The 23,204-nt window shown below is 48.9% G+C and overlaps 1 protein-coding gene across 1 annotated transcript in view; it reads right to left on the minus strand.

Annotated features, from left to right (window-relative positions):
• Positions 1-23,204, minus strand: part of LOC144782956 (EH domain-containing protein 1) — a 1,028,199-nt gene that overhangs the window by 569,060 nt on the left and 435,935 nt on the right. Inside the window, exon 6 of the mRNA XM_078662184.1 lies at positions 20,210-20,622. Coding sequence (XP_078518310.1) covers positions 20,210-20,622 — 413 coding nt within the window. The remainder of the gene's footprint in view (positions 1-20,209; positions 20,623-23,204) is intronic.

A 23,204-nucleotide genomic window follows, 5' to 3' on the forward strand; every position in this document is an offset into this window, starting at 1 on the left:
GAGGTGGGGCACTCCATTATTAAACAAACCTTTTCAAGAGTCGGTATGAGCCGGGAATAGAGTCCACAAACCTTCTCTGGGTTAGAGGCTAGCTTCTCCCACCTAACACGCCGTCTGTTATTTGTCAGCGCCTACCCAGGGACAACATCATCTAGCGCAGCCCTTCTGTCTTCTAGGTCGGGAATGGCATATTCCAATTCAAGCGCGTTGTGGTCGCTATCTTCCCTAGATATCACCTGGAAGTCAGTGATATGCGACCACTGGGAGAGTTGAACCATGATATAGTCCAATCTGGACTCCTTGCCCTCTCTGTGATACGTACATTTTGGTGGAATATCTGAGCTTATACGTCCATTACAAGCCCGCATACCACACTTCAGAGTTAGGGCAGTAATTTGAAGAGCTAGAGGAGTCCAGGCTCTGGGGGTAGGAGCTACCGAAGGAGGTACCAGCCACGCGGCGTCCTCCTCCTGGGATAGTCCATCCAGTAAACCTGGAAGGGGCTCGAAGTGGCAGTTGAAGTCGCCTCCCACCAAGAACGGTGTGCCCTTGGGGATGTCACTAAGGAAGACCGAGAGTTCCTCAATGGTAGCTGACTCTTGTGTGATGTTTACTGGTCTGGAGTAGACGTTTATCACAGCCAGCCTACTCGAGTTCGGCCACTCCAACAAAACCCCAAGAATATCATCGGAAGCTGAAGGGAGGGGTGTAGCATCACATCCCAGGTCGGCAGCCACCCAGGTTGCAAGGCCTCCTGAGGGACGCCTCTTACCTCCCCACTTCGCAGGGATCGAGAATGCCGCAAAGCCTGTATGAAGAGCAGCCTCTCTAGCCAAAGTTTCCTGGAACAGGCATATGTCTTTTCCCTCGATAAACAAACTCCAGTCAGGACAGTTCAGTTTATTCCCCAGGCCAGCCACGTTCCAGGACAATATCTTAAGTGAGGGTGATCTGGAATTAGAGGCGGGAGCAATAGATGTGACTATATCCATTAATCTCGACTGTGATGTAGCACTGGAGGCACGTTCCCGTAGTTCAACTCTGGGTTCCTCGAGATCGGTTAGCGGACCTTTAATCTTTAAATGGGCCACTTTGTTGTTATTTTTATGCTCCCCACAGTGGTCCTTCTCCAAGATGTTAACAAGGCTTACAGTGTGGGGGCTAGTATTTCCTCCTTTACGGCCCCTGTGAGAATCACCCGCCTCCCTCCTCATATCCCGGTTATGTCAGTCCACCATATCCAGACAGCTATATCTGTTAAATGTTGGAAAGAAGACTGGCTGCTGTGATCTGGGGTAGTGAGAGTCACCTCTAGCTCGGTCAACCCAACCTCTCCCCCTCCTAGGAATTGTATGCCAACCCTCCTCCTCGCATGAGTTATACAATGGTGGATAAAAAAAAGATAGGGGTAGCGACTGGATGGATGTCCCCTGTTCGGAGTGCGACCAACTGCATATGTGGGAAACAGTCCTAGGATCCCTAAAGTTGATTAGGATTATAACGCAATCTCCATTAATTAATTTATCTGTGTTACCCAACCATGGGACTCTCCTAACCATAAGAACCCCGCTCGTAATTCCGTGAGGTAAGGGTCTGTTTATAGTAAGCCAATTGGCAACCTTATTTTTCAGAGCGAAGACGGATTCTTTAGAATCGGACTTCAACTCTGGTACACCAGCCAAAATGACTGTGTACGGGCTCGCCTCTGGCGGCAGGTTCATTGGCCCAGGTTTTCTGGTGATTGCATGTGCTCCTTGCATGCCAGCGACTTCCTTTTCAGGTCGACTAGATCTTGAGTTACAATCAGTCACATGGGGAGTGGCAATGAGTGGCGTGGCAGTAGGTACTGTCAGAGGTTGTATTTGTGGAATACAATCAGTCACCTGAGGGGTGGCAGCGTGTGCTGGAGGAAGTTGTGTTTGTAGTGTCCTAGGTGCTAGCCCAACATCCTTATGTGGGGGCTTGGGTGTAACCTTTTTACTCCTAAGCTCTACCCCACCTTTCGCTATATTATTATTTATTTTAAGCGTGTCAGCAAGCTGAACAGTTGTTTTTTCTATCGTCGCTAGCCTGACTTCAATCTTAGATAGGCGTGTTTCTAGAGGACCTAATAATGTCTTAAAAAGTGCTTCGATCCTAGGTAGAGTGAGATCATTGGCGTCTGCATTTACACTGGGAGGTGAGATTTGGGGACTTGCTATCCGCGGGGGCAGTGAGACAGTTGGTGGAGGCGTGGTTTTATCTGGTATAGTAGGTCCCTTTTTACTTGGTCCTTGTCTACTACCCTCCACTGTGCAATTATGCTTAGTAATTTTCGTTTTTCGCCCACCAATGTTTAACGCCCCTCTTTTTCTCTTTGGTATGGCGCCTTCTCTTTCCCCCTGGGTGAGGCAGTCTACGCTATCATTGGTATTATCCGAGTTAGCTATGGTGGCAGTGGGAGGGGGGAGGGTCTGTTGCGCTTGGATTTGAGGTAGGGATAAAAGACTAAAATCGTCAGCAATACTAATATCATTATCAATGTTGTGCAAGGTAGAATTATTTGAGTTGGATAAGACTAACGTCCCACTCGCCGCATTTTCCCCATTGGCTGGAACATTGCAATCCCGTCTATTTTCTGGAGTCTTTGCATTGGCTATGGGCCCTATGGAAGATCTTCTAACCCAATCTATTTACTGGGATATACGCCTTTCCAATATCGTTATCTCGTCGATCAAGAGAGACCCAGCTTTGGCAAAATATGTATCCAAAGTACCTTTTGCTGCTCCAGCAGTCAGCATACTCTTGCTCCTGGTTTCTCTGGTCGCCATAGTTCCTCTTATAAAGCGCAATCGTAAAACTCAGAGATTGCAACAGGAGCAAGGGGGGTGGCCTGGTCTCGACCGTTCTCAAACGGCCTCAAGCGGCCCGCCCTTTGCCCGGGCTTAGCCCCGGGCTAAGTCCTGTGCGCGTCCCGCGAGCGCGTAGTGGGGCGTGGTTATATGGGAAGGCTGGGGGCGGGAAGAGACACCAGGTGCGCTGTGTTGGTAGGGTGCAAGGCACCCTGGGTCTCGCAGTCCAGGCCCCTGCAGCGGGTGTTCGATATCCCCCACTCAGCAGTTCCTCCCTGTTCCGCTTGAGGGTCAGCAAAAGTCCGTTCCGAGGGAAGGCAAAGGAACCCAAAGTGCACGGTTCAAGTGCGACGGCTGCGAGCGGCTCCCGCGGAGCGGGGGCCGCGAGCCGTAAATAGCTGCTAGCTGCTAAGTTGGCAGGGTATGCTCAGACGTGAGTCCCTTGCTCACTTTGCTACTGGATTCAAGCAAGCCTGGCTGAAGACGGCTGTAATGCTCGAAACCGGTCCTAGGACCTCTGACCCTGTTTACCAGGCAGGTCGCTCCCCTCACCGCCACGCAGCCCCCTGTGTGACCACTGACCGCTGCTGCATTGTGTCTGCCTGCGTTAAGAGTGACTGTGCCCTCCTTCTCTTCTGTACCCACGAGTGAGTGGTTCTCCCCCACTGTACCTGTGTATGTTGCTGCCTTGATTGTTCCCCTTTCCTTTGGTGCCCAGATTGTGTCCCTTTTTTTCTTCTGTCATTCCCCGCGTCTCCCCCTCGCCGCCCGTTTCCCGCCGCCGCGTCCCGTAGCTCCGCCCCCTCACACCCTATTGGCCGCCCCGCTCCCACCTCCCAGCTGCTCCTCCCTCCTTCTCCCACTCATATGGAGGCCGCGCAGCGGACGCGCGCAGCGGGCGCGCTGCTGGCGCGCCGAAGGCGCGCCTAAGGCAAGCCCATCTGCGCCCGTCCGCGCCTGGCTCGCGCCCAGCGCCAGGACCCCTGTCTCCCGCAGACACCAGCCCACCCGCCGGACCTACGACGCCACCGAACTCTACGCACTCAACGCCGGCCGAATCCCGGGCTGCTATCGAGCCACCCCGAGACGCACCCACGGACCCTTCTGCTGCCACTCCTGCAAGTTCACCTGCATCCGGACCTGCACTACACCAGCACCGACCAAGCCGAGCACCAGCAGCAACCACCTCAAGTGCATCCTGCTCAACACCCGCTCCATCCACAGACACGCCGTCGAGCTCTGGAACCTGCTCGACACCACAGCCCCAGACGTCGCCTTCCTCACGGAAACCTGGATGAACGCCTCCTCAGCGCCCGACATCGCCATCGCCATCCCGGACGGCTACAAGATCATCCGGAGGGACCGCGTCAACCAGACAGGAGGAGGCATCGCCATCATCCACAGGAACACCATCCGCATCACGACCAACACCGACGACACCCTCGCACCCGCCGAACACCTGCACTTCCAGATCCACATCAACCCCAAGACCACCCTCAGAGGCACCCTCATCTACAGACCCCCAGGACCATGCACACAATTCAGCGAAGACATCGCCGACTTCATCAGCCCGCACGCCCTCCTCTCCACTGACTACATCCTCCTCGGGGACCTCAACTTCCACCTGGAGAACAACAACGACCGCAACACCACCACCCTGCTGGACAACCTCGCCAACCTCGGTCTCAAGCAGCTGGTGACCACCCCCACCCACTACGCCGGACACACACTCGACCCCGTGTTCTCATCCAGCAAGGACATCACCTTCAGCCACGCCACCGGACTCCACTGGACGGACCACAGCTGCACCCACTTCAGCTTCAGAAGGACCACGATCCACCACCACCAACAACAGGTGGCACGCAGAAGCTGGAACAAGATTACAGCCGACCAGCTCGCGAACTCCCTGAGCATGAACCCTCCCACCAGCGCAACTAACCCAAGCCAGGCGGCCACCAACCTCACGAAGTGGATCAGCAACTGCGCAGACGACCTCGCCCCTCTGAAGACCCCGCCTAGCAGACCCGGCAGCAAGAAAGCCCCATGGTTCACCGACGAACTCAAGAGCTCCAAGAAGAACTGCCGAGCACTCGAGAAAGCCTGGCGCAGAGACCCAACACCGAACAACATGACTGCCCTCAAGCTCGCCACCCGAAAACACCACCAACTGATCCACGCCACCAAGAAAACTGCATTCAAGGAACGACTGGACAACAACGCACACAACAGCAAGGAACTCTTCAACATCGTTAAAGAGCTCTCCAACCCCAACGCCGGAAACAACGACATCACCTCTTCGCAAGACCTCTGCAACTCCCTCGCCTCCTACTTCAACAACAAGATCGCGGACATACACAACAGCTTCAGCACTCAACCGACGCACGCCACGACTGAACCACCGCCCCCACCACCACCCTCCGCGCCTGGACCCCGATCAGCACCGAAGACACCATCCGCACGATGAACTCCATCCACTCCGGATCTCCGACCGACCCCTGCCCTCACCACGTCTTCAACAAGGCCGACGCTGTCATCGCACCCCACCTGCGGGACATCATCAACACCTCCTTCAACACCGCTACCTTCCCGGAGAGCTGGAAGCACGCCGAACTCAGCGCTCTACTAAAGAAGCCATCAGCCGACCCCACCGACCTCAAGAACTACCGCCCCATGTCGCTGCTCCCGTTTCCTGCAAAAGTCATCGAGAAGACCGTCAACAAGCAGCTGGCCGCCTTCCTCGAGACGAACGGATCCCTCGACCTCTCGCAGTCTGGCTTCCGGGACAACCACAGCACCGAGACCGCCCTGATCGCAGCCACCGATGACATCCGAGCCCTGCTCGACAACGGAGAAACAGCGGCCCTAATCCTCCTAGACCTTTCCGCGGCCTTCGACACTGTCTGCCACCGTACCCTAGTGCGGCGCCTCAGCAACGTCGGAATCCAGGAGAAGGCACTGGAATGGATCATCACGTTCCTCGCCGGAAGGACACAGAGAGTCCGCCTCTCCCCGTTCAGATCAGAAGCCACCGAAGTCATCTGCGGCGTTCCCCAAGGCTCCTCGCTCAGCCCAACCCTCTTCAACGTCTACATGAGCCCCCTCGCAGCCATCGCACGCCAACACAACCTCAACATCATCTCCTACGCTGACGACACCCAGCTGATCCTCTCCCTCACCAACGACCCCGCCACCGCCAGAGCCAACCTACACGAAGGGATGACAGACGTAGCCAAGTGGATGATGAACAGCCGCCTGAAACTGAATTCGGACAAGACGGAAGTCCTCATCCTGGGATCTTCACCCTCCGTCTGGGACGACTCCTGGTGGCCCCCCGCCCTGGGCAACGCACCCAAACCAACAGACCACGCACGCAACCTGGGCTTCATCCTGGACTCCTCCCTCTCCATGACCAGACAAGTCAACGCCGTCTCCTCGTCGTGCTTCAACATCCTGCGCATGCTACGTAAGATCTTCCGGTGGATCCCCACCGAGACCAGGAAGACGGTCACCCAGGCCCTTGTCACCAGCCGTCTGGACTACGGCAACTCCCTCTACGCCGGAACCACCGCCAAACTCCAGAAGAGACTCCAGCGGATTCAGAACGCCTCTGCACGACTCATCCTGGACATCCCCCGACACAACCACATCTCCGGACACCTGAGAGATCTGCACTGGCTCCCGGTCAACAAGAGAATCACCTTCCGTCTCCTCACCCACACACACAAAGCCCTACACAACCAAGGCCCAGGATACCTCAACAGCCGCCTCAACTTCTACGCCCCCACACGCCAGCTTCGATCGACCGGCCACGCCCTCGCCTCCGTCCCCCACATCCGAAGAGCCACCACAGGAGGAAGGTCCTTCTCCTACCTGGCCGCCAAGACTTGGAACTCCCTCCCGACCCACCTCCGCCTGACCCAGGACCACCTTGCCTTCAGGAAGCAGCTCAAGACCTGGCTGTTCGAGCAGTAGCGGACCCCCCCTCCCCTAGCGCCTTGAGACCCTCCGGGTGAGTAGTGCGCTATATAAATGCTTTGATTGATTGATTGATTGATTGATAGGAAGCTTGAGTCCGGTCCAGAGAAGGCATGGCTTGGCAGTTCGGGCTGGACTGTCCCCATGAGGCACAGGGTCAGACTGATTTGCATATGGCCATGTCTGAGCTGGGGTGGCAGAGTAGGCTAAAGAACGGTGATGGATTAAACCCAGATCTGTTGACTGGGTGTGAGTATTTGATTGGTTCAGATGCTCCGTCCATCACCACCCCCTTTTGTACCGCTTTGTTCGCCATAAGTTAGCAGGGTTGCTCAGACGTGAGTCCCTTGCTCACTTTGCCACTGGATTCAAGCAAGCCTGGCTGAATGCCAGAAACCGTTCAGATGCTCAATCCATCACCACCCCCTTTTGTACCGCTTTGTGCGCCATAAGTTGGCAGGGTATGCTCAGGCCTGAGTCCCTTGCTCACTTTGCCACTGGATTCAAGCAAGCCTGGCTGAAGACGGCTGTAATGCCAGAAACCGGCCCTAGGAAGCTTGAGTCCTGTCCAGGGAAGGCATGGCTTGGCAGTTCGGGCTGGACTGTTCCCATGAGGCACAGGGTCAGACTGATTTGCATATGGCCATGTCTGAGCTGGGGTGGCAGAGTGGGCTAAAGAACGGTGATGGATTAAACCCAGATCTGTTGACTGGGTGTGAGTATTTGATTGGTTCAGATGCTCCGTCCATCACCACCCCCTTTTGTACCGCTTAGCTGTTGTGCAGCGCAAGGTACAGTCTTTAATCTCCAAGAAACGAAGACCATATCATCACAGCTGGGCTGATTTTGAGGTGTTTAACCGCGAATGGTCTTGCCACAGCCCAATTATCCCAGTTAGCGCAGACTCTCTGGTTTCCATTTAGCAGGATCTACTTTATGAGAATCTCTATGTTTAGACTTTCCACGGATCACGGGCGTGTATTTGGAATCATGCCAAGACATTAGAGTCCAATTCTCCCAACCTGGCCCCAACTGTCGGAGAAGAGTCTTCCTGCAATCTGACCAGTGTACTCCTAGTTAATCTTGTGCATCAGAGATCTAAAATAGCAGATCCGTATTATGCATTATCCAACTGATTTTTACATTCAGTATCGTCCACTGAAATCTGAATAGTTAGGACCGATCCACCATAGTGAATAATTTCCACAGCATGGCACATACATCTGGGCATACCTGAACGTAGGGTGACTCAGTAAGAAAAAAATGAAGGTGATGGATGGCATGCTCGCAAGCATCTACACTCGGCTCAGCCCTACTCCAGTATACTCAGACACAATCACCTTGTGTAAAATAGAATAATAAATATTTACAGCACTTATAAGTAGTAATAACTACCCAGGGGATTACATTTAACTACCTTAAAATATGAAAAAATGAGGAAAATTCTTCAACATTTTAAATTTATGCCTTAAAGGTTACATGCGGTATTATTCACTAAGCTATCGTTATTTCAATCTCACAGCATCGGCATGTCCGAGATGTGCGTTAGTGGCTGCAGACCTGTTTCACATGATATGGGCATGCCCCTTGCTGCGGTCCTACTGGCGCAAAGTGACGGATTCCCTGGCGGAGAGTGTCAGGGAAGTGTTGCAACATACTTGGGAGACATGCATATTAGGCATTTACAAATGAACGGCGCAGACGAGAGTCCGTTCTAGATTTTGGGACCTAGGGCTCATCACGGCAAAGAGGTTAGTCACCAAACGATGGAAAAATAGCGAACCCCCTATGTGGCACACTGGCGCAGCTCCTTTGATAATTGGACGAGGGCAGAGGGCACGACACTACACAGGGAGGAGACAGCGGGATTGCGGAAATACCCCATAGCACAGCTCTGGGATAACACTCTGAAGACCTTTCATGAAACATGTATACGACAAGGCATTCCGTCAGAGACATTCTAGCAAACCCAACCGGGGGGCGTACTGGCACTGGGGCCCCGGGTAACCCCTTGGCGCCATGTGCCCATAGGCATGGTGACTCTGTTGGGCCATGATGGAGAGACACTGTCCTGAACGCTGGAGGCTTTGCTCCCACTACATTGCAGGTATGGCACAGACGCTACACATGCTGTTGACCCTCCCACCACCTATGCTGAACCCACCGGCACGACGGCTGTATATCCTCTGGCCCCACACACTGCACGTCTCATGAGAAATGATTTGCACTAGCGATAGCACCTGATTGGACTTTTCTGATTGTTGAACCACTTTTTTATTTTTATTTTGCATTTTGACTCATTTCTTTTTTTTGTTGGTTTTGTGTCGCATTGTTGTATAGTTGGAGTGATGGTTATATTGTTACGAATATCGAAATGTGCATATTTTTATAACATGCTTTTACTTGATTGCCACTGCTACATATTGCCAAGAATCCGATTTGTCTTTGCTTATTAATGTGGATGTATGGGGAAACACAACCGGAGTCGTTCTCACGTTTTTGTATCGCCCAATGCTATGTGGAATAAAAGACCGGCTGCATTGTTATGGAATTGTTACAGTTCCCACTGCTTCAGGCAGATCCTCGACTGCTCCATACCTAGGGTCTAGTTGTGTCACATCGATTCTAGAAATGTCTTCCGCCCTCTTATCCCCCGCCCTGAAGGGACCACATACTTGGGCATCAAGGGGTTTATTGGCGGGTATACCATTGGGCACCTGTTGAACTGGAACAGTGGGAACCATGTATATATGTGTTGTGGCCAGCTGTTGTCTCAATCAGATGTTATCAAACGGTCATGCAATGTAATGCAATCATTTCTTTTTTTTTCTTTTTTTTTCTTTTTTTCTTGCTGTTATATTATGTACTGGGAGCAACATACTACAAAAGCAATAAAAGATATTCAAACAAAAAAAATTATTCACTAAGCTATATGATCAGGATTGAAACTTGTTTAATACACTGATGTCTGAAACAAAAACATTAACCGACTGAGCTATGTCAAGGAAAATTCAGTTCTGTAATCTGCAGGTTACATTCCGTGCTTTACCACTGGCGCACTAACACTATTTTATGTTCAGTCAAACGTGTGACCAGCTTGTTCACTGATTTCTCTTGCAAGCACATTAGCCACCAGAGTTTACCCCCACCCTCCTCCCCTGACACTTGCTAAACACACAGACATCTGCAGCAAGTGCCTTAACCCCACAACGCTGATGACGCGGCCAATGAAGTAAACCACAACAACTTTAATATTATGGTTTCTAGATACTAATTTCTTTTGTTTTTAACAAAGTTGTAGGAATTGTTATCGACTATTTCTACCTCTCACGACTCCCCCATTTTCTAGCATCACTCCGCCTTATAAGACAGCGGCGCAGCTTTCCTGATGCATTAGATACAAGCGGTGTGTCACAGCCCTTGATTTACCCGTTTTTGCAATAAAAGCCCACCCTCACAATGCTACTATTATTGGGATCTATTTGCGTTTTATTTATCCATACATTTTTATGGAACTGAAAATGTTGCAGGGGAGTGGGAGCAAATGAAACCGACGGTGTGGATTCGCAGACAGCTGATGGGGCACAGCACAAATGGCGCGCTCTTGTGATACCAGCCACGACAACCCCCTTCCACATAAAGCAAATGTGAGTGCACAGGCACCCCATCCCCGAGCAGACAGGGTGTGGGGAAAGGGACTGACTATAACTAGCCGTAGGGAGCATGACAACCGCGCACGCACTAGGCAAGGCCCGGGATTAAAAGCAAATAAATAAATAAAGTAGCAAACTGCGATGAGATGGCAAAAAAGGGAGCAAGAAAACCGCGCAAACACTAGGCGAGGCCCGGGATTAAAAACAAATTAGTAAACTAGCAAGCTGCGAGGAGATGGCGAAAAGAACAAGCAGACCTGAACTCGGACAAGACGGAAGTCCTCATCCTGGGATCTTCACCCTCCGCCTGGGATGACTCCTGGTGGCCCCCAGCCCTGGGCACCGCACCCAAGCCAACCGACCACGCACGCAACCTGGGCTTCATCCTGGACCCCTCCCTCTCGATGACCAGACAAGTCAACGCCGTCTCCTCATCGTGCTTCAACACCCTGCGTATGCTTCGCAAGATCTTCCGCTGGATCCCGACCGAGACCAGGAAGACTGTCACCCAGGCACTCGTCACCAGCCGACTGGACTACGGATACGCCCTCTACGCCGGAACCACAGCCAAGCTACAGAAAAGACTCCAGCGCATCCAGAACGCCTCCGCCCGACTCATCCTGGATGTCCCCCGACGCAGCCACATCTCAAGCCACCTGAGAAACCTGCACTGGCTCCCCGTCGACAAGAGGATCACGTTCCGGCTCCTCACCCACGCACACAAGTCTCTCCACGACCTGGGCCCCAAGTACCTCAACGACCGCCTGACCTTCTACACGCCCACCCGCCAGCTACGGTCCACCAGCCTCGCCCTCGCAGCCGTACCACGCATCCGAAGAGCCACCGCCGGAGGAAGATCCTTCTCTTACCTGGCTGCCAAGACTTGGAACTCCCTCCCCATCCACCTTCGGCTGACCCAGGACCATCTCGCCTTCAGGAAACAACTCAAGACCTGGCTGTTCGAGCAGTAGCATACCCCTCCCCCCAAGCGCCTTGAGACCCTCCCGGGTGAGTAGTACGCTATACAAATGGCATGATTGATTGATTGACCTCATACAACAGAAAACAAGCATTTACAATGCAATGGTCTCGGCATTATTAAAGGTAGAGCTATTGGCATTGCTCATGACATTTTTTTGATTCCTTTTTTTTAAACATAAATAAATGGTATTGTCATTTACAATGACAATAGGTGAGCATTAGAGAGTAGTAGAGAGTATTCGCGGACACAGAGCCACACACACAGAGAGCCACATACACACACACACACACACACACAGAGAGCCCCCCACACACACACACACATAGCCCCCCACACACACACAGAGCCCCCCACACACACACACACACAGAGCCCACCCACACACACAGAGCCTGTAGTACTGAAAATCCAAACTCATATAACCATTCAGACGCAAGAATAAAACTTCATCGTACCACGACAAATTTAGTATCAAAAGACCGAGAATGGCTAGTACATTATGCACAAACATTTTCAACGCATTCGAAGGTTGCTTTCACCTCGAAATCGTCACTTATACCCTGAACCCCTGGCTTCCATTTTATATACGGCAGCCATTTTGTATGTTGCCCTTCACATAGGCTTAATCCAATATCATAAGGACAAGCACTCCTTGATTGACTTTTTCGTGACCTGGGCAGGTTTAAACCATCGCCCCAGGCCAACACGTTTGGTCAGCTCCTCTCCCAGTGGCCGGTCAAGATAGCATCTAGGCGCACCCGGCCATAAAACCCTTTCATCACGCATTCACCCTGCCGAATCTTGCCCACACCTGGCCCCGCTCCTTCTCTTTTCCTACTTGTTTTATGATGAGAACGTGCTCATTTTATTGGGGAAACGCCGATATCTGATTGAAATACCGGACCTTGCCGAGTAATTTATTATGTACCAGACAAACGAAATGTGAGCTTGTCATCATAACTCTGTTACTTATTTGTGGTCGAAATATGTGAATAGTATCCTGAAAATCTAGGAATGTTTGCCTGAAGCTTATTATTTTGTATAAAAAGAGAAGCCTGACTTCGTGATTTTGAAGCAGTCTCCTGAGAACATACTTCCATGTGTTGTACTTCTAGGACACTTCTTACCTTGGTTGCAGCCAATAAACCGATCTTTACTTCACCTAGAAGACTCTGAGTTTCTGTGGTCTGAATCAGGAAAAGGACTCGAGGTCTTTGGGTGTGTATTCCCTGACACCGCTGGGTTACCGGTTAAGCACCGGTTCTGAAAAACCCAGTACCTCAAGCCCCACACACAGAGCCCCACACACAGAGTCCCACACACACACACACACACACACACACACAGAGCCCCCCCACACACACAGATCCCCCCACACACACAGAGCCCCCCACATACACACACAGCCCCCCACATACACACAGAGCCCCACTGTCATTGTCAACCTCACTGTCCAATGTCATTATCTAAAGAAAATAACCTGTCATTTTCTTTTCATTTATTGACACAAAATATACCTTAAAAGCAGCCCACAAGTCTGTCCTACTGTACACTGACGAACCTAGCAACGGCTCCCACGCATCAGTGGCGTCCTTTTCATGGATGTTAAGCAGTAGCCTACTGGACCAGGAGGGGTCGTAGCAGGATGTTTAATCCACTGTGGCACAGAATCAGAGCCTATATTCATCCAGCTGAGCTCTTTTTCATGGTAGAAGTATGCACCTGATCAGAAGTATGAAATACGGTATAAATACAACTGATAAAAAAAACACTAAGAAAGGAGACGGATATAAGACCTAAGTTTGTGAAAGGAAATATGGGACTCATTCTCTTGGTTAAAGAATCTGTGCCGAATCTACGATATGTAGGTCAATAAGAAATACTTAGTATGGCACTCCTCTTGTACAACTATTATGACATCAGGAAAGAACTACATGCACTGAGGAAGAGGCACCAGCAGCAAAACACATTGATACAGCATCCAATCCCACTGGGAAGAATAAGATTGGACATTTCTGACGACTTTCCTTGAGAATACACCTCCAACCACTTTAGTGGCTCTTCCTAATCTTTTCTTTTGATTGAGACATATTGACAACTTATGTGTACATGAGTCAATGGAAAAAGCATCTACCGAACTGCAAATACACCACGAAATCCCGTATTTAATGAATATCAAGAACATGTGCCTATTTTGCAAAACATGGTAATTTAGTTGAAATATTCAACCCCTTGTTTGCTAGCCAACACTACAGCCTCTCCAAAAGGGTACCTTTCATATTTGTGTTTTACACACATACAGCTCAAATGTGCATATGAATCAATATGGACAGGGCTGGATCAGACAGGTAAGGAAGATTATACCAATTGCTTTGTTTCTGACGTATTTCATAAAAATGACACCACCCGTAAGTTCCTATGATTACAAACTAATTTGAGGAGCAATATTGATTAAAGAGAAGAAAGCTGCAATTTAGCAGATACTGAGAATCCTCAAGTGTATTAATGAATGTGTCCTCATGTAACGAAACTGGTGCTCATGTAAAGCACTCCGAAACCGGATCAAGTTCGTGCTTTATAAAACTTCGAGAGAATTTTTTTTTTAACCAGGTACAAAAATATGATTGGAGGCTTACAGTAGGCAGGCTTAAAGTGGACACTTGTGTCTATAGAAGGTAACAACTGTTCAACATCTGAGTCCCTTACACTGGTACTTTGCATACGATTATTCTGTCAGGATTTGGTTCAGACAGTAGCAAAGTTTCGACCATCAGATGTGCACAAAATATTAATAGTGTTTGGGGGGTATTGATTGATCTCCCAAAGCAGTAGATACTAATGGTGTGTAAATCAAGAGTAAGGTAATGTCAGGGGCATAAAAGTTAGGAACCCTCTTTAAAATGTCCTAGCATGGCGTGAAAGATGCCGCTTTGTATTTGTTAAAAGAACATCAAGACCGTAGGCATGCAGGTCATGAATAAAACCGGCGATTCTCCATACTGTGTAAGCAGCACAAGTGCTCGGGATGGGGCTAAAGAAGTTGTACTACCCGACGCATGGTTCAAGGCTCTTCCAGACACAAATTCCTGCCCGTGCCGAGTCCCATGCACACCTAGGAAACAATTGCAATTGCAGCTACACGAGGGGCATGTGTACGGAGGTCAAAATATCAAAAGCACAAAACTAATCTGAATTCGTAGGGCAACAAAAGTCTGCTAACAGAAACTTCTGCAGGATACAAAGCAACTTATCTTAAAATTATGGCCGAAGAACAAGACTTTGTGCTTTCTGTACATAGCTTTAGCAAATAGTTGAGCTTTACATACGTTTCATAGAGTTCTTATACATCAATCTACAAATGAAGTCTTAGCCTAATGTGTTGCCAGCTTTTTATAACACTGCACACACAAATGCAGAAACGTAAGCTATCGTCCATTAAGTCTAAAAACCTCAATGGCACGAGTTTATTGATGGGGGGGGGGGGTGGTGATGGAGTCAGGTGCTCATAGATTATAACTAGTGGTGTACAGGCAACATCCATCTGCAGCAGGCACGCGAAGCAACTGAGCTATCTAACACAAGTGAAAGCTTCTTGTATACAGTACACACAGTTGACCCTCGTGAAAAGTACTCTGCTCAATTGCACTAAATGCTGTTAAAAGTGCAGTTTACAGATATGGCAATCTGTGCACATCTGCTAACGCTTAGCAAGGCTCACGTGAGAAATTATAAACGATGACGAATATCTGGATAGGCAATGTTCAGAAAAAGAAACATTTTAATTAATGAAAAAAGGAAGGGTGTTTGGTCGCGATCTTCAGCAGGATTGCGTGCATGTGAACGCGTATGCGATGAGAAAACAAATAACACATGCTTGCAAACAGACCCGGGGCTGCACAGAGACAGCAGCGGCGCCTAGAAGCCGCTGCGGTACCAACCTTGCAGCTGTGCGGACAGGGACTCCTGGTGCTGCTGGTACTTGGCCGCCACCGCCTCCGCCTTCTTCAACTGGTTTCGGAAGTCGTCGTAGAGCATGGCCCCGTAGATGAAGCCCATGGCCACGGTGAGCAGCAGTAGGGGCTAAGGGGGGGCCGGCTGCAGGGGCTAAGGGGGAGCCAGCTGCAGGGGCTCACGCGCGCGCTGCCCCCGGCAGCCCCGGGGTCATGGCACGGGCAGCGCGAGCTGCAACTGTTGCTATCCCGAGGCGGACGGTCGGTGCACGGGAAGTTCAGCACTTCAAACCCGCAGGCTTCAGAGCGACGGATGCATTGCACCTCCGGGGGCCGCCTCCCGGCTCAGCAGCCTCGGCCCGCGGCCGCTGTGCACACAATGGCCGGAGGCATGTGCCCGCGGGCGACTCCCAGTCGCGCCAGGCCCGTGCTGGAGGTACCTTTCCCCAGTTCTCCACTTACGTGTCACCTCCAATGCTTGCAGTCCTGGAGGAAGTGCCTCCCCGCCGGCGCCGGTTAGGCCAGCTCCTGGGAGAGGCCCGCCCTCCAGGGGCAATGGCGGCCTGACATTGGCTGCTGGCGATGCCTGTCAGCGCCCGAGCAGCCAGCGCTGAGCTCAAGCTTTGGAATTGCTCCGAGCGGATGTCTTCCTGGGAGAACGTGGGGCTAGGAGAGCACCACAAATAAACCGGCTGCGAGAGAGCTGACATCCGCGCAGCACATAAGAGCCGGGGACATTCAAATGTCAGCCCGGGCCCTGTTTGGAGAGGCAAACGATTTGCGGTCTGTCGTGTCAGGCGGTCGGGGAGAAATGGCGGCCGCAAAGCTCCGCAAATTTCGGATTCGGGGGCGTGTTTTGGGCGTTCTGAGTGACGGATGACGTCACAGTCCAAAGAACGCAAAAAAACACGCCCCCGAATCCGAAAGAAACGGGGCTTTATTGGAGTGACTCCCTTCTCCTCCAATGGCTGGCCTCCGTTTAGGAAGCCAGCCAATGGAGGAGAATGGAGGAGAGAGGCGGGTTCCAAGCCCCTAACTCCAAAACATTAAATCTTCGGGACTCCGCCATCACTGCTTCGCAGTGAGTGCAACGGTCCCTCGACCTAAAAATGGGTGCCATGCTGAAACAAAGTATGGCGCCCATGCATATATCTATGTGGTCCTGCTCGACCTGGCAGCAGAAACAAGCAGACAAAATAAGTCACCATGCTGAAACATAAAGCACAGCACCCATGCATATAGCTATGTGTTCCTGCACGACGGTGCCAATAGAAGTCTGCGTAAAGCACTATTTAAACAAGACCTATTGGCTATGGATTTCCCTTCTCTTTTTGAAACTCGGGAGCAGGAACATTGTCGTGGTGTCACCATGGCTTTGAGTGGACGCTTTTTCAATATTATATACAAGCCATAGTTGCTGTTTATTTATCTTATGCAACTAACAACCACTGACAAAGCGAATAGTCCTGATTTGTTGTAGGTATGATGTTACTTGATGTAGAAACAGCAAAATACAAGTCGGGCGTACACTATGCTAAGCACAGATTTTTAGCACAGAGGTTTTAAGACACTCCCTTAATTACATTGGCCACACTCATTTGAGAGGACCCCCCTCCCCCCAGTTTTTTCATCCCACTTAAAGCCCTGCTATCATTCAGAACTTAAGAGAGACTGGTTTCACCTGAGGAGCCTCATGGCAACCCCTGAACCTGGGGGTGTTTGTCTCACTTTTGAAGGTTCACAATCCCGTATTGTGGAGGCAGACGACAACCCATTGCTAAAAGAGAGAAACACCACCTGCCACAGAGTAACTGACCAAGACGGACTCGAAACCTCGTACGTCCCGGCTACAATCAGCTAAACTTGATGTGGAACAAAAGTGCCCAAATTCAAGGTATCAAAAGCATCTCTTCCTGTGAGCTCCAGGAAATGCCCCTCACCACATCCAAGTCGTGAGTCCCAGCTTCACAATGGCACACATGGTGGCCTTGTAGAAGACCCAGTTGATGGGATATGCCTGGCATCACAATGGAGCATTTCCCAAAAGATGCTTTCAGGGAAGACTTCACCAAGAATAGATGGCAGCCCGCCCTGAATGTCCTTTTCAGAAATGTATTAAAATAAGCGTTTTCATTTTGTATCAAATCTTCCAATAACCTGCAACCATTCCTCAGAAAAGAGGCCGCGTCGGACTCTCCAAATAAAGACATTTAATGGCCCAACTCTTATCGGAATTGTGACTGGATGTCGGTTTCAGCTGTGCTGCGACCCTCCCGGGGACTTTGGATTTTTTTACCTAACTCAAGATTCATTCAAATCTCCTCCAACAAAGTCTGAAGAAATGCCTGGAGGTGAGACGTGCTAACATGGCCAGTCACAGTTTGCCAGTCAGGGCTGTGGCTCCAAGGAATTAAGCAAAACAAATATTAGCCAGCCAATAGTAGGTGTCAGAGCCAGTGCTGCGGTTGGAGGGAGGGTTCACGAGGATAGATCGAGGCCGCGAGCAGAAAGACAGTGAGACTCAAAAGAAGTTAAAACTCGCACAAAGAGGCAGACCAGTGTAAAACAACAAAGCACTACAGAAGTTAGCAACAGCAAGTAAGAAAACAAGCGCATGCATGCCAGATGGGGGAGGCGCGGGCGGCAGAAGGGGGAGGTGCGCGCGGCAGAAGGGGGGAGGAGGGGGGCTGCGCGATTCACTTGCGGGAGCGACAATTGCTACCATATGGCGGCGCTCGCTCCCGCAAGTGAATCGCCAGACGTAAACGTGTTGGCAATGAAACGCGTGCACGTGTTTGGCTGAAAAGCCAAAGCGATAGCAATAGGTCATTTTGCCTATGCAGCGCATGCGCGCTGCGTAGGCGAGAACTAAAAACAGATTCTATCAATGTAAAAAAGTGAATTATTTAATTTATTTTATTTTTTGTGTATTAAGGTGGAAACTCTGTGTTTGACAGTACAGGTGTGCTCTCTTCGTGGGTTGTCGAAGGAGAGCACTATGTGCTTTTAAAATACCCCTCACACACTATGAATCCCATAGTGTCATGCTTCATCATAGGGGTCTTCCCGTCCCTCTACGGGGCGGGGCGTGCTACGACCTACGAACTACGCGGGAGCACTGAAATGGTGACGATAGGCTATGTGTGGTGTGATGATAGGGGTGAATAGTGAAGGTGGGAACCTACTTAAGTGCAGTGATAATACTAAAACAAGTTAAAAATTCCATGGCTAGTAGAAAAAACAATGTATTCACTTCTCTAGCTGGGAACAGTAAAAAGGGGTTAGAAAAGGAGTAGAACAGAATATGTTAACTACTTGGTCGACATGACATGTTTCATGAGCAGACCCCTTCTGCTTATTCATCAGGACCTATGGTAGTCCCTACCAATAATACTCAATTCTAGGTACAATGTTGTATGCCTAAAGTCCTATTCATGGAGGCAAAAATAAGCTGCCAGGAAATGCTTCTGGGCTTGAGTGGGCCCCTAGTAAAGCTTTTGAAAAAAGTGACCTAATCCGGTCCACTCATTGCAAATGGTGTTTGCCCCATGAGTCTGCGTCTTAGGGTTTCAAATCGCCGGTTTAGTGACAGCTAGCGAGAAATTGCGTTAATCCTACCCTCTGCGCTAGGGTAGGATTAACGCGATTTCTCGCTAGCGGTCACTAAACCGGCGATTTGAAACCCTAAGACGCAGAATCATGGGGCAAACACCATTTGCAACGAGTGGACCGGATTAGGTCACTTTTTTCAAAAGCTTCACTAGGGGCCCACTCTAGCCCAGAAGCATTTCCTGGCGGCTTATTTTTGCCTCCATGAATAGGACTTTAGGCATACACCATTGTACCTAGAATTGAGTATTATTGGTAGGGACTACCATAGGTCCTGATGAATAAGCAGAAGGGGTCTGCTCATGAAACATGTCATGTCGACCAAGTAGTTAACATATTCTGTTCTACTCCTTTTCTAACCCCTTTTTACTGTTCCCAGCTAGAGAAGTGAATACATTGTTTTTTCTACTAGCCAGGGAATTTTTAACTTTTTTTAGTATTATCACTGCACTTCAGTAGGTTCCCACCTTCACTATTCACCCCTATCATCACACCACACATAGCTTATTGTCACCATTTCAGTGCTCCCGCGTAGTTCGTAGGTCGTAGCACGCTCCGCCCCGTAGAGGGACGGGAAGACCCCTATGATGAAGCCTGACACTATGGGATTCATAGTGTGTGAGGGGTATTTTAAAAGCACATAGTGCTCTCCTTCGACAACCCACGAAGAGAGCACACCTGTACTGTCAAACACAGAGTTTCCACCTTAATACACAAAAAATAAAATAAATAATTCACTTTTTTACATTGATAGAATCTCTTTGGTTATCTACAACGTACAGGAGGGTGATTCTATCACTACTGCCTCTACCCTTCCTCAATTGTTTTTTGAGAACTAAAAACAACCTGCACACATCTGGACCCAACACTAGATGGCAGGAATATGCAGAGCATGTGTATCTACAGCTACACATGCCTCGAACATAACTGTTTCTCCCCTCTGCCATCATTTTTTAAAACTAGTCAAAGGAAAATATGTACTTCAAAATAAACAAAGGCTTTGGGATGGTCGAGTTCAATACACTAAAAACCTGCAATATAAAACTGAATTAGGCCAACATTACTAAAGAGCCAACAATAACTAGACTTTATTGTTCATCAAATCCTTACTGCACCCCATAAGTCCCTCAATGTTTTCTGTTCAAAACAGCACTATAAACAAACAAATGAAATCCAAATAGGTAGGCCTGCTTTATGCTTGTTCCTTACCTTGGCGAGGCGAGCCCGCTTGATGAGGTCATTCAGCTTGCGGAGAGCAGCATTTCTGGGAAGTGATTGGATGTCTTTGAATAGGTCCTGCTCCTCGGCTTCAAAAAGTTTTCTGTTGTCTGGGACCAGAAGCGGATGAGACCAAAAGGAGCCGATGTAGACCCTCACGACTTCAGGTGTATTGATAATCTTGCCTAACGACCACATGAGGGCCCCGTAAACTCGCATGAGTTGCTGTGTTTCAATCTGGTCAGCCTTGTTGAGTACAACGCGGATTTTGTCCTCATGGTTCTTGAGTGCTTTAATTACTTCAGAGAATTCGTCCGAGATGTCCAGCTTGTGAGCATCAAAGAGAAGGATAATACGATCCACACGCTCAGCGAACCACTCCAGGACAGCCGCAAAGTCATATCCTGAAATAAAGTGAGAAGTCTTTAACTTTATGAACTGCAGATTGCAATATTGCATGCAGTTCTATTCAATGCAGCAAAGGCAAACACTGTTGATCTTGAATATGCTACATCCCTATACTGAAGGCTACAAAATAAGATACAAAAATGCAAATGCAATAGCACATCAAGAGTACCCTCACTTTCAATAGATCGCCCCAAGAATAAAGTACAAAAATAGTTGTGATGCATACGATAAGTTATTAACCAACTCATGTTACCACCTTGCATAATTTAGAACAGCAAGTTACAAACTGACCACTTACTGAGATATCTTAGTGACATAAGCTTGACTTATAAAATTAAGAATGGAAGAACTTGAGGGTTTTTATAAATTATGTACCATCCTGCATTTTTCATATGAAAAATTGGTCTCAATTTGCCCATCTTTTCATAAAAATGTGATACAATATTTTTGCTGTGTGTACATTTCAAAAAGGTAATGAGTCAAAAACACTAATTCAAGAAGTAAACTACAAAGTGGTTTTAAATGACACTGCTATCAAAGCAAGCCTTTCTATGCAATGACAGACAAAAAAGTTACTTACTTGAAGAAATAATATTTGTGGAGGTTACACAATCTTCCCACAGACCCTTCACCTAATGAATACTCCTTCTATGCTTCAGATTGGTCCATAAAACAATTTTTCCAGGTGGAAACTTGAGACTCTGAACATGACATCCGCAAAAGTATATTAGGCACCAACCAAGAAGCTAGCATCATATCGTTTTTTTGTCCATGACCGATTGAGGAGTCTAGAGAGGAATTGCGAGAGTAACAACGTAAATACAGTACATAACATGTTAGCATACCTTGGGGTTTTATTAATCACAGTTGTAGCTCACAGGGTAGAAGAGAGGGTGGACATGGATTTGCGAAAAGACTATGCATCCACCAGAAAAATCAGCATCAAAGGTAATTTAATTGTTCTTCTTATGGATACATTTTCTTTGCAGACACCTCAACTTATGAATGAGTCCGAAAGCAGTACCCACCTTTCCGAGAGGTGGGGGTCACTAGTATTAGTTAATCAAGAAAGGCATGCAACACTGCTCAGGTGAAGTACCCGTCCCTGCATGCCTGAGATATGAGGCATTATTGCTTGCCAAAAGAATAAAAGTAAGACCACATTGCAGCCTGGCAGATATAGACAGTTGGGACACCTAGGGAACATACAAGAACTTAATACAGAAGATGATCCAAAACAAAATGGTGTGTTTGGTTACAGTCTTAGCTATTTTCTTAGCTCTAGCAAAGCCCAGAAAAATCTGGTTAACAACTCTGTCCAGTAGCATGCTGACAATGTAGTATGACAGTGCACGTCTGGGGGTCTCGCCTATGTAGCTGTTCCTCCTCCTTGATTCGATGCATAGGAGGGAAGAAAGATAAAAGGATGACAGACTTGCCCACATAAAACACAGATACCACCTTGGCTAAGAAGGATGGTCAACTGCAAAGAACCAATTTATCTGGGGAAGAGAAATGTGAAGGTTCTTCAGGTAGAGTCATGAAAGCCCACTGAGCTGCTAGGTAACTATAGACAGTAGCAACCACTGTTGCCTAAGGAAATCACAAGTGTGAGAAGTTGGCCTGGTATATGATGTCCATTATTCTAGTGAGACACCTTGCACCAGTCCAATCGACCCTTATTGATGGTGGTTGTAAAGTCAACCTTATAGAAAGCTATCCTAGGGGTAGCAATGGCGAGCAGGCTTCAGGCTAAGACTTCAGAGAGCGAATTAAGGTAGTTGTTTTACCAATTATAATCTCTTGAGTACCAAATGAAAGTACACCACACAACGTATATATCAAATATATATGTATTTATTCTAAACACAATCCCTCTGCACTCTTAATGAGGTCAGAGGTCAAAGTACATTACAAGGAACTTAATTAGCATACGATAAGTTGCACAGTATACGTTATGCCCTAGGGGCCTCACAAACCATATACTAAAATAGTTGTATAAGAACCACATCTGAGATAGAAAGCAGGCCTGGGGCCTGTGGAATCGCTGGGGCTTCTAGGAACAACCAAGGGTTAGGAAGTAGGAGGCCCACGAGAGACGGGTGCAGTGTCTAAACACAGCCGAGGGTTACCATTAACTTTCTATGGGAAACAAACAAGTTACAAATTTACAATTTAAGGACACTTCCGGATGGACTACGATGGAACCCCTTTAAACTAGGACACTTCGAGAGTCAAGACCCTTGGGAGCACCGGAGTACTCGTGTTACCTCACCCAGGGAAGCCGGGTGCATAGGTGCCTTTTGGTGTCCGGTTTCGTCGTCGTTTTCAATGGAGAGCTGCAAAGAAGTGCTGCATGCGACCAGAAGAAAAGTGTCCGTGTGGATCCAAGGGGGGGATCAAATATCTGAAGAACCTGGAAGCTGAAGGGACAAAGTCTGGGTCACTTGCCAGTGACCAGGATGGCGATGGAAAGCTGCCAAGAGTCAATAAGCAAAGTTCCCCTTGGGCACATTGATTTAAGTAAAAATACTCACAGACATTCACAGACCACAATACACAGGGCACATATGTAGCA

The sequence above is a fragment of the Lissotriton helveticus genome, chromosome 9 (assembly GCF_964261635.1).
Source record: "Lissotriton helveticus chromosome 9, aLisHel1.1, whole genome shotgun sequence".
In the NCBI taxonomy this organism is placed as follows: domain Eukaryota; kingdom Metazoa; phylum Chordata; class Amphibia; order Caudata; family Salamandridae; genus Lissotriton; species Lissotriton helveticus.